The sequence below is a fragment of the Sycon ciliatum genome, chromosome 1, assembly GCF_964019385.1.
Source record: "Sycon ciliatum chromosome 1, ocSycCili1.1, whole genome shotgun sequence".
NCBI lineage: Eukaryota > Metazoa > Porifera > Calcarea > Leucosolenida > Sycettidae > Sycon > Sycon ciliatum.
The window spans coordinates 58,077,547-58,089,311 of NC_088643.1; the positions used below are offsets into that span (position 1 = coordinate 58,077,547).

The 11,765-nt window shown below is 47.5% G+C and overlaps 1 protein-coding gene across 2 annotated transcripts in view; it reads right to left on the reverse strand.

The window, feature by feature from the left end:
• The window catches only part of LOC135804569 (calcium-independent protein kinase C-like), an 18,984-nt gene extending 7,219 nt beyond the window's left edge, over positions 1-11,765 (reverse strand). The window contains exons 1-7 of one of the 2 annotated variants that reach the window (XM_065318462.1): positions 10,993-11,765; positions 5,613-5,673; positions 4,149-4,305; positions 3,711-3,742; positions 2,921-2,988; positions 1,125-1,272; positions 588-745 (exon numbers count right to left, since the gene is read on the reverse strand). In XM_065318462.1, the coding sequence (XP_065174534.1) occupies positions 588-745; positions 1,125-1,272; positions 2,921-2,988; positions 3,711-3,742; positions 4,149-4,305; positions 5,613-5,673; positions 10,993-11,451 (1,083 nt within the window). In that variant the 5' untranslated portion in view covers positions 11,452-11,765. Of the gene's footprint in view, positions 1-587; positions 746-1,124; positions 1,273-2,920; positions 2,989-3,710; positions 3,743-4,148; positions 4,306-5,117; positions 5,580-5,612; positions 5,674-10,992 lie in introns of those variants that run through there. The other variant, XM_065318463.1, reaches the window with a different exon arrangement.

The following is an 11,765-nucleotide window of genomic DNA, read 5'->3' on the forward strand; positions in this document are numbered from 1 at the left end:
GTCTGCTGTTTGAAGTTCATCGTAACACAGTCTGCTGTTTGAAGTTCATCGTAACACAGTCTGCTGTTTGAAGTTCATCGTAACACAGTCTGCTGTTTGAAGTTCATCGCAACACAGTCTGCTGTTTGAAGTTCATCGTAACACAGTCTGCTGTTTGAAGTTCATCGCAACACAGTCTGCTGTTTGAAGTTCATCGTAACACAGTCTGCTGTTTGAAGTTCATCGTAACACAGCTCACTCTTTTTCATGGAAGTATACAGGTTTCACTTGAAAACAAGCACTTTGGACCAGGCAATGCTGGTGTTGTCCGGGCGTCTGAGTGTTTGACTTGACATCTCACTCTTTTTGTTGTCGTTTGAATTCTTTATTCTCATGATGGCACCATCGCCAATAAGAGGTTGTTGTTGTTGTTGAATTTTTTCTCACAACTGTTGTTGTTGTGGAAATATATAGGCTACGCAGATTGAGTAGGTTTCTTACTTGAATACGAGCACTTTTCAGTTTTCACCAGGCAATGCTGGTGTTGTCTGAGTCACGGTCTGAGAGTTTTGACTTGAGCAGCAAGCAAGCAGTGGCGGGCAACTCACCGGTGTGATGCTGTTCCTGGAGCGTGCGCTGCCCGACGGGCCCAGCATGGACGGCTGGAATCCCATGTCGCCCAGCGCCTGCGCTATCTTGTTGTTGTCGACGCCGCAGTTGCGCGGCACACGCTCATGACAGCGCCGGTGCACGTTCATCTTGCATTCTGCCAGAGAAGATAAGTCAGTGAACAGTGTGTTGGCACTCGAGGAGAAGATTAGCGAGCAGCATGAAGTGAATGGAAGAGTAGACATGGCGGAAATGGACCTACAGTAGACGCAAAATTAGGGATATCTCTGCAGTGTACGGGATTTCTTCTCCGCGTCACAATGCACAATGCACACAATGCGTGTATGCATTCAGCATGCATTGCTATGTAAGAAATCAACATCTTGGAGTACAGGAGAAGGACATTTGTCGGTAGGTGGTGGCCATCTATACAGCATGCACTGTGTTTACAGCTGACACTGAGGACTGGACAAGCAGCGGCTACTTAGTATTAATATTGCCTGGCCAGAACACTCTTCTGCTATCCCAGTACTTACCTGTACATCGCATGCCCTGCCGGATCAGCCCGTACAGCAAGGAACCGCAGTGGTCGCAGAACGTCGGCTTTCGATAGTTGTACACCTCAAAGCGGTGCGGAATGTTCACGTTGAAGCGACTTTGAAGGTCCGACGAGTCATCCTCACCCTGTGTGAAGAAATGGGCATTGACGCCACGATGGCCCATATTAAAGTTACCACCGTCAAACTCACACGTGAACTTCTAGAAATATTACTCCATAGTTTTCACAAGATTCGCAAAAGAAGTGAATTCTCTCCAACAGCCAATCCAAAATCTGGTTGTGTTGAACAGATCAAAAAGAGCTACATACAGAGAAATTTCAGTGGCATGCCGAGACCAAAGAACATGCATACTTAAAGGGGAAGTCCGGTGAAAAATTTAAATTTCAGGGTCGGTAGAGTTTCGGGCGCTGAGTCGAATGGTGTTGGTCCCACGTGTCTCCGACAAAGCGTTCTCGAGATATTTCCGTTTGAAAAACTGAGTTTCGGGGGCTGCGCCATGACGTTATGCGGCCGCGCCACACCCTCTGCAACGTCATAGCGTGCAGCTAGGTCAAAAGGAGTGCGTGAAAGCAATAGTGTCAGTGCTATTTCAAATGATTTGGCGACTGATATTAGGTGGTGCAAGCGACCCCGAAGACCTGTAACTCCTTGTGAGAGTAAAGGATGCAGCCATGGCTGACCTTCATGAGTTCGGTCTGGGGCTGAGAACCTCGGTATTCAGCTGAAGAAATGGCCGCGCGGGCCGGTCAAGAGTGAGCGCTACTGAGTTTCCGACTGATGAAGAAGCAGCAGCTATTGCAGACGAGGCTGATGTAATTATCAGATCGCTGGAGAGCAGGGTCGCCAAAATGGAGAAGAGTGATGCGAGTGCTCTAAATGTTGTTCCATACCGATTAGATTCGCTTAGACTCCAGTAGCCTGCCACATGGTGATGTTTTGGTGCGAACTTGGAATTATTTCGGACTACTCAATTGGAGAACAGTGCAGGCTCTTTGAACCACGGGCACGACTCTTCGCTCGCAGCGCTATGGAATCTGAAAGTTCTAGGTCCGGGAGCTGTTCGCTGTTTTGTCACTTGTCACGGTTGTGCTCTCATCGCTGTAGCATAAAATAATGAGGCGGGTGCGGAAAACTAAAATTTTCTTTCTCAAAGCACAACCACCGGCACCGGCAAGGAGAAACGCACGTTCTCTGACTACATGACTGTACAACTGATACGAGTGTAGTACATGACAAGTCCGTGTGTTGACTAGTTTTGAGTCTTGTGTCAGTTGTGACATGAGTTTGTTGACTGCACTACAGCTAGATAACACACTGCACGCACTGCATGCACGCAGCGCAGAGCGCGTAGACCATGTAGACGGCCGGCTGACGGAAAGGTCCAACTCGGAAACGGCTAAAATACGGTATAACCTCCGGGTTTACCGAGCTGAAAATCACAGGGTACGTAGTGTTTGTAACACTGAATCGAATGGTCTTGGTCCGAAGAAGCTGCGACAAACGGTTCCCCAATCGAACGCGCTCCGAATATGGCCATTTTTGTACACAACTAGATGGTGTGGCTACCTGGCTGCACGTTGTGACGTCATCACCTGGATCTGGGTGATGCGCGCTCAAATTCGCACATGTTCGATTGGGCGTATCTGACGAACCATAAGCCGCAGCCTCCTCGGACAAAGACCATTCGACTCAGCGACCCGAACTCTACGGACTGTGAAATTTTAATTTTTCACCGGACTTCCCCTTTAAGCAGGCTTCCGATTGTGACTTACATTGGTAGCTTTCATACACCTGTTGACAATCTTGGTGTGACAGCGCTTGTGTACGACTACTGTGCATACTGTAGCAGCAGCAACAACAAGAGCAGCAGCAGCAGCAACAAGAGCAGCAGCAACAACAAGAGCAGCAGCAACAGCAACAAGAGCAGCAGCAGCAGCAGCAGCAACAAGAGCAGCAGCAGCAGCAACAAGAGCAGCAGCAACAAGAGCAGCAGCAACAGCAACAAGAGCAGCAGCAACAAGAGCAGCAGCAACAAGAGCAGCAGCAACAAGAGCAACAGCAACAGCAACAAGAGCAGCAGCAACAGCAACAAGAGCCGCAGCACCAGCAGCAACACCATCGCTAGCAACAACACACCAGTTGTATACAATGCACCCTCCATTTCTCCCTCGTGACCGTCGAAAACCTAGACCACTCTATTATCAGGCCTTAATGTCTCAATAATATCAATACACTCATACCTCGCTTATCCGGACTTCGAAGTTACGGGCACTTCAGTCTACCGGGCACTATTTGGGCGAGTTTCAGGGGAAATATTACTACTCTTTTGTCACTTTTCGTAGAAATATTGACGTCATATGCCATATCGATGGCCTTTTCCCAATCAAAATGTATGTGATTCAGAGTTACGGGCACCCTCGAAGTTACGGGCAGTGTCCGGTCCCGAAGCGCCCGGATAAGAGAGGTATGAGTGTAATATCATCATAGTAGAGCGACACATGCAAACTGTCATGTACTTTGTTCGCAGCACTATGGAAGAGCAGAGTAAAGCTGAGCACATACCTTGGCATTGGTAACCTTGCTTTCCAAGCCCCCTGGAATTCAAAACCAGAATGCACACCATCACAAGTCAGACACAGAATGCTCATACCTCATCGCCTACATCGGTGGACCAGGGAGTAATCAAGGCGAAAGTCACCGAGGGTTGGCTTGTCAATGATTGTGTGCTTCCTTTGGCCATTACTGCCAAATCTGAATGGGAGCTTTTGCCCTCTCCCCCAATTCTGACACCAAAACACCAATTCCCCGCCCCCGTCGACTAGTCGTCCCACCTTCCATCCCTTTCTACTTTTAAGAACTTCGTCCCGGGGATGATAACATAACATGTGGCTCTATTACGACTTTATGAGGAAGATTGTAATCTTGAGAATGGAAATTGTCAGCGCAGGGATTTCATCATGTCAAATCGCCAGTGGACCTATACACCAGAGAGGAGCTTACCAGATGAACTCGTGGCAATGCGAGCAGAAGGTCGGCTGTCGGAAGAAGCGAGACATGAACTTGTGTTCATTGACATGGATGATCTTTCGCCGGAGAGCTCCCCGCCTCCGCTTCTGGCGAGGTCGCGCCACAAACGGCTTTGGCTGGGGTATAAAGCCTGTTACATGAAAGTATGCAGCGTACAAAACCCAATCACGTTTCGGATAAAAACGAGGGACAACAGTGTTACGAATTATGACTAACTATCCACCAAAGTAACCAGGCCATTTACAGTCAGCGAGTGTGACAACAAACATGCCGTAGGCTCGCAACATCATCGATCTTCCTTACTTTCCATGATTACATTGGCTCACAATCTGAGTTCATATTCTAATCACTTTATCCTCAGACTTTAAAAGTCATATCTAGTATCTACCTATTGTCCTCACTTTACCACCCCACAAAGTCCTCACTTTACCACCCCACAAAGTCCCCACTTTACCACCCCACAACGTCGCCACTGTTCAGTGTACATTGTTGTGCTTCGTTCACATTATCACCATGTACTGATTTGAGAAGTAATGGTACGAAAGGCCTCATCAGATTTACAACTGGCTTCATCTCTTCGTGTGCTGATATGTTTCCCTCCGACTAAGTCTCTATTATTAGTAACTTGTAGGGCTCAAAACGAATATCCCGAATATTCAAACATTCGTTCGTTTACCTTCGCAGAACGAACATTCGCGAGGTAACGAATATTCGAACATTCGTTTGTTTAGCTTTGCAGAACGAACATTCGCGAGGCAACGAATATTCGAACTGAATTTTTTTTTCCCGATATGCTACTACTCTCGGTACACGGAGTCTGTGTGAGTATGAGCACAGTTCGCTGGCCACGCGCAATGCTTATGTCGGGGAAGATGTGGAGAGCGATCCCCATGTTGATAGTCTCCCAGAGACGAATATTCAGGCCATCGACTTTCAACGTACCTGAGTGACGGCAGCACAGCGCAGCGTGCGCGGAAACCATACGGAGCCATCCGACAGTGCTTCTGGGGCGATGTTGCTCTCAATGGCGAGCGATGCACGGCCACTGAAGTCTGTGATGGCAATAGCATTCGTTTCCTCCCCCGGGCCGAAGTAGACTTTCTTGGCAGTATCATGCCAATGTCGGAACTCTGACGATTTGCTCGAGTTATCAATAAAGAACAATCGTTCGTTAATTAGTGTCAAGAACGTATGATTACTGAGAAATTGTGTTAGTTTCATCCCTATGATTAAGTTCTAACGCCAGGTGTGTACCGGAGAAAGTTCAAACACGGCCATTCCTTGCTTCATTCTCGTCTTGTCAACATGCCTCCTTAAGGAATCTGCTACCTATTACAAATGCTTCTTGGTGCTAGAGCACATGATAGCACATGATAGTCTTTAACAGACTATCAGTCCTGCAGTGATAAAGTAAGACTAAACTTTGTTTCCACTAACCATCGACTTTGTCCTCAACTTGTACAAATAGTCGGATTTTGCCGGTCGGTTGAAGATTGACCTGTACAAAGGTAGCAACGTCATAGAGAGCACAATTCAATACACATGAACATATGTAGTCCACATGTGTCGGGAAACCACGGACACACACGCGCACACACACACACACACACACACATGCACACACACACACACACACACACACACACACACACACACACACACACACACACACACACACACACACATGCGCCCGGTGAACAGCATTTGCATGGGAATGCAGAAAATTAGAAAAAAAGTTCTCACACATTCGCTCCCACTGCTCATCGACTTCCTGTTTCTTAGTCCACCTCTCCTTTTGCAGCACGGTGTGAGTTATCTTCAAAAACTTAGGGGCCATCCGGGGTTACCGATTGTTTTTACAAAAACGAAAAGTTTATAGTATCTTTCAGCCCCAACTCACCCTACATTTTCTGCAGGTAAACCGAATTCCAATAAAACATTGATGTCAATTTTCGACACCCAGAAGTAACTGGGCATTCTCCATCTGCATTCAATGATTACTTTCGAAACGAAAACTTTTCATTTTGAAAATACTATTGGTAGCCTTGGATGGTCCCTTAGACTACAGTGGACTTCTGGACCATTGTATACAATCATGTACACAAGAATATCACCACCAAAACATTGCACGCTGTGCCAACCAACACTGCAACAAGATTCTTAGCTGACCAGCGCACGTGCACACAATATGTGCTGGTCGGCTTAAAGCGCGATGGTATTGGGCACCATGCGACGGAATAGGAAACAATCATTCTAAAATACATGTACCGCTGTACGCTCGCATCTCTCAGCCTATCCGCACCTGCAAGTTCCGGGCACCTCAGCCTATCTGGACCTGGAAGTTCCGGGCACCTCAGCCTATCCGGACCTGCAAGTTCCGGGCACCTCGGCCTACCTGGCACCCTGTGAGGGAGTTTTAGTGGACATACTGTGACTCTTTTCCTTTTTTAATTTTTTTTACAGGAAATGATGCCATAATACCAGATATCTGGGCCCTCCCTATCAAAACGTGCGTGGTTCAGTTACGGATAGTTCGAAGTTATGGCCAGTGCCCGGTCCCGGACCGCCCGGATAAGCACGATATGAGTATGTAATGGTTGGATCGCCATGTCATGCAAGTATCACCAACGATGAATGTCAACCCTCCTAGCAAGTGGAACATTGGGCACCTATTGTATAATAGCTAGCATGTATATTTTGTTATGGGGTGGGAGGGGGTTGACCAATTTCGTTTAAGAAAACATTGATACATGTACACAGCCATAGGAGCAGTGATACACTTGCGACTTTTGCATGTATTATGTCAACATTTTTTTACGTCCTGAGGGGGAGGGGGGAGGGGTTGGGTCCAAACTAAAGTATTTTGTTTGGTGAAAAAAGTTCGATATTCACGGACGGCCCCTCTAAGTATCTAATATTGACTGAGTACGAGGTCAATATCGGACATAAAAGCTGAGTAAAAGACCGAGGTGAAGTCGAGGTCTTTTACGAGGTTTTTTATTTCCTATATTAATCTTGTACGAAGTGAATATTAGATTTATCACGACTAGCCAAAGCATGTGTTCAATCCCTAAAAAGGAGCCAAGTATAAGCAGTCTATATTCAAATATTTATAGGTTAGTGCATGGCAGGGAGGGCCTTATGGCTTGTTAGTGCCCGACAGGTTAGCCTGAGGGCCGTAGGCCCGAGGGCTACCCTGAAGGGCACAAACAAGCCATAAGACCCTCCCTGCCATGCACTAACTATTTTAGAACGAGGTTACATACATTATCTCACTTCCATTATGCTTGTGTACTATTATATTGGATAGTTTTGTGGTTTGTGTGCAGAGAAACTTGGTGTGGTATGAAAGAATATTTTCTTCTGGTAAGTTATGGTAACTCAGCACCACTTACTAAAAGTAGAATGGAAGCAAATGTAATGCTGGGCTCTTCTTGCAAGCTTCATTCTTATTCATAGCTTGTGGAGCTATTTAGGGGCTTTGAGAGCCCCTTGTCCATACCTCTAATGACTTTGATCTTCGGTTTTTATAGGTTTCCGCAGGCTGTTGACAAAGGAAATTCGTACAGATGAAAGAATACGGGAGGCAAAAACCGTACACACTTCTGAAATGCGTAGCTTTTAGTAGTATACCATACATTTTATGCAGAGTTCCTTATCTGCACCGTACTATAATGCATACAGGGAGTTGTACGCACCAGTTTAGAGTATATTCAGCGGGCTTTAACCTTTTGAGCACGCGTGACGTTCTGACACGTCATGACCACTACCACTGTGACACGCGTGACGTTCTAGAACGTCACGAGTCAGTGCGGAACTACATCGATACCGCGTTTCTTCCGTGGCGTGGCGTCGCGCTGTACCGCTGCACAGAGGACTCCTAGGATGTACGAGTACAGTAACAAAAAAATGCGAGTCGCTCCGTACGTTTGAACTGGAGTTACATGCGCGTGCATACATTTCAAAATACCAATTTCGCGTAAAACTACCTTTATGAAAACGGTCATAACTTTTGTAATCTTTGTTGTATTTCCAAAACAAAAACAGTTCTGTGCTCAGGGTACATGAAAGAATCGTTTGAAATCAAGTTTGCTCACATAGAGTGAATTAAAAAAATTTACTGCGTGGCAGAGGTTTTCAATGGGCCCGGGATCAAAAGATTAAACTAATCCAAGGCCCTCGACGCGTCATCAAGAGTAGTAAAATAACGATTGAGCGGGCTTTAAACTCTGATAAGGCCCTTGGCGGGAATGTCGCTGATTGGTCGTTTCCTGGACAACGAGACAGACCTCGTTCTAAAATATAATATGGACTTTCACTGGTTTGAGGGAAAGACATCAACAGGAAAAGTCTGAAGAAAAAATTGACTGTCACCACCAGGACTAGAACCAGGGACCCTCGCTTGTAGCCAGCGATGCTCTAACCACTGAGCTATGGTGTCGTCGTCATCCCAGCAGAGACCGTTCAACATTTTCTTCAGACTTCGTAACTCACACTTCCTGTGAATCCACAGAGGCGGGTGGGACGCAGCCCTCACTGTAACCCACACACTTCACGTACAAACTAGCACGCGGGGAGCCCCAAGACCCTGAGGGAAAGACATCAACGCCGGGAATAATATAGACTGCTTATATTTGACTCCTTTTTTATATTATAGCCCTAAGGAGTGAAATATTCAGAAATATTTGACTGCTTAGGTATAGCAAAATCTATCGCTCGCTAAGACGAAGACTGAACATTTCCCTGCAAGTAAGCCGACTGTGCCCACAAAATATCAATCTTTCTTTTTACGTGTGCATCGCTTCACGGTGCTAGTAATATGGAGTAGAATTAAAATTGATCACTCCTTTCCTAGTTATCCTACCTGGGGCAGGACATACACGGCCTGCTATGGAGTAAACATTCACCACTCTCTACTCATTTATCCTGACTGGGGCAAGCTGGGCTCAGAGAGGGAGAACGACCGGCCGGTAACCGTCTTCGCCTGTCCACAGCCTACTCCTCAAAGCCCAGCCCAGCACGGACAAGGTTCTGGATGCAGGATCGTTCAGAACGACTTCACGGCGATGTACATAATTTCTTTGTCGTTAGTCTGGCCCCGGAAGTGTTGGCAATGGACCCTTGTCAACAGTGAAGTAAATTCTTCCTGAGAAACGGACTTCGAGATTCATTGCGGCCACACAGGACACAACACACACACCCACACTCTGTCTCGAGGTGCAGATACACAAGGTTGTAACACTGTACAGGTCAAAAGTGGGACTGTTCACCGAAACTATTACTACGACCGGGATAATATGCAATGACAATCGACAAGGTCAGTGGGTCACGAGTGACGACCATCCGAGTAACACAGAAACAAACCAATCAGTTTTTCCTACGCAACACAACCAAGGAACTCCAATTAGTACATGTAGTAACAGACTGTTACAAGCGGGTGCACGAAGCGCCTTCTTCGAGAGGAATTGCTTTTTTACATTGCACTTCACACTTCGTCACAGTATCATAGTATACTGCAGGTGTACCTGGTCGGCTGGTGTAGACCTACCCTCCAGCCAGGCCTCCGCCTTCAGCTTAGTAATACAGGACTACTACAGCCTCGAATAGTACCTGAGTTCTATATAATCGTAAACAGGTTTCAAAAACACAGCCAGTGCCAGTGCCAGTGCCAGTGCTCCTGTGTCCAACTAGTAGTAGCAGTAGCGCAGTTAAAGGGGAAGTATACCCTAAAATCAAATTTTCACCAGTTGTAGTCTTCGGGGTGCTGAGTCGAATGGTCTTGGTCCGAGGAAGCTGAGACGCTCCCTTCCTACTTGAATCCCAATCGAACTCGCGCACTTCCACCGAAACTGGGTGACTGCGCCCTACTAGATGGGGATTTGTATGCAAAATGTCACTAAAAGCGCCATTTCGTTCTTATAAAAGCACGGATGACCGCGATTGGCCCATATGTTGTAGTCTTTTGGACGCTGAGTCGACTGGTTTTGGTCCGAAAAGGCTGCGATGCAGCGTTCCTCCTTTATTCCCAATCGAACATGGTTGAAGAAGCGGTCACGTGCTCCTGGGTGCCCAAATCACCTGGTCACCGCGCCAGCAGGCGACAACTTTCACACCAAGGTTCAACTCGAGTTCAACTCGAGTGACAGGACTGCACCCAAAAAAGGTCAAACAGGCTAGTAAGTTGTACCCTGCAGGCACGGTGACCAGGCGACTGGTGTACGCACGAGCACGTGACCGCTTCTTCAACCATGTTCGATTGGGAATAAAGGAGGAACGCTGCATCGCAGCCTTTTCGGACCAAAACCAGTCGACTCAGCGTCCAAAAGACTACAACATATGGGCCAATCGCGGTCATCCGTGCTTTTATAAGAACGAAATGGCGCTTTTAGTGACATTTTGCATACAAATCCCCATCTAGTAGGGCGCAGTCACCCAGTTTCGGTGGAAGTGCGCGAGTTCGATTGGGATTCAAGTAGGAAGGGAGCGTCTCAGCTTCCTCGGACCAAGACCATTCGACTCAGCACCCCGAAGACTACAACTGGTGAAAATTTGATTTTAGGGTATACTTCCCCTTTAATGATTATGTGGTGGCGGGAGCGACGCGATACATTTCGACCACCGACTAGAGCAAAATGTCCCACAAAGGTACAATCGACAACCGCTTCGCAGCAGCAGCAGCAGCAGCAGCAGCAGCAGCAGTAGCATGCAGTCGCACAGCTGGTGTTGATCAACCACTACTAAACTGCTACATGACTGTACGTTTAATACACATACGATCACGACAGACATGGCGCAGATAGAACTCGACAGCACTTACCCAAATATCGTCCGAGTTGACCTTGAGCAACTCCTCAAAGAACACCTTTCCATTGGCCACGAACTGATTCGGCGGTACTGTCGTCTTGTGAAAGACGGTGAATTCCAGAGATTCGGCATCACGCACGCACGACTCGATCTCTTCCCTCCAAACAGGATCACATGTTTTGTTTCTTGCCGCTGTCTGTCCAACTGAGTAGCCGTCCACACATATCTCTAGGTACGGGTCGATGCTGTTCAGGACAAGGCCGCCGGGTAGAGGTACACTGGCTGGCAAGTCCGTGGCCTCCACGGCCGTCAGCACGAGTCGGCCGGAAAAACGGACAGGCTCGGTGACGATTAGCGACGGGCGCGGACTCCGTGGCGGAGCTGGGATAGAGCTTGAACTCTCTTCATTTCCGCCCGTGCCAGTGGTGTGTCCATTTGCCTGCTGCTCGGCTGAATCCCCGTTCGACGACATGCTACCTCCAAACTAGGGTGCTGAGGTGGCAGAAACGGAAGTCCGCAGGGAACAAGATACGAGCGGCCGTAGCGTTTTACCCAGCACTCCACGGTGGCCACTCGCTAGCTAGCGACCCACCCCGCCGCTGCTAGGCTGCTCCAGAAGGAGGCAGATACCGTACCGGGGGATCCTTCTCCAGACTAAAGAGTAAAGTAAGTTATTGTACCAGCGGAAATGAAACTTGTTCGCGATTTCCACCACAGTTGAAGAAGATAAGTCAGTGTCGGTGACGAAAGTCAAGGTGCGAACTGCACAACTAGTTTTTTAGAGCG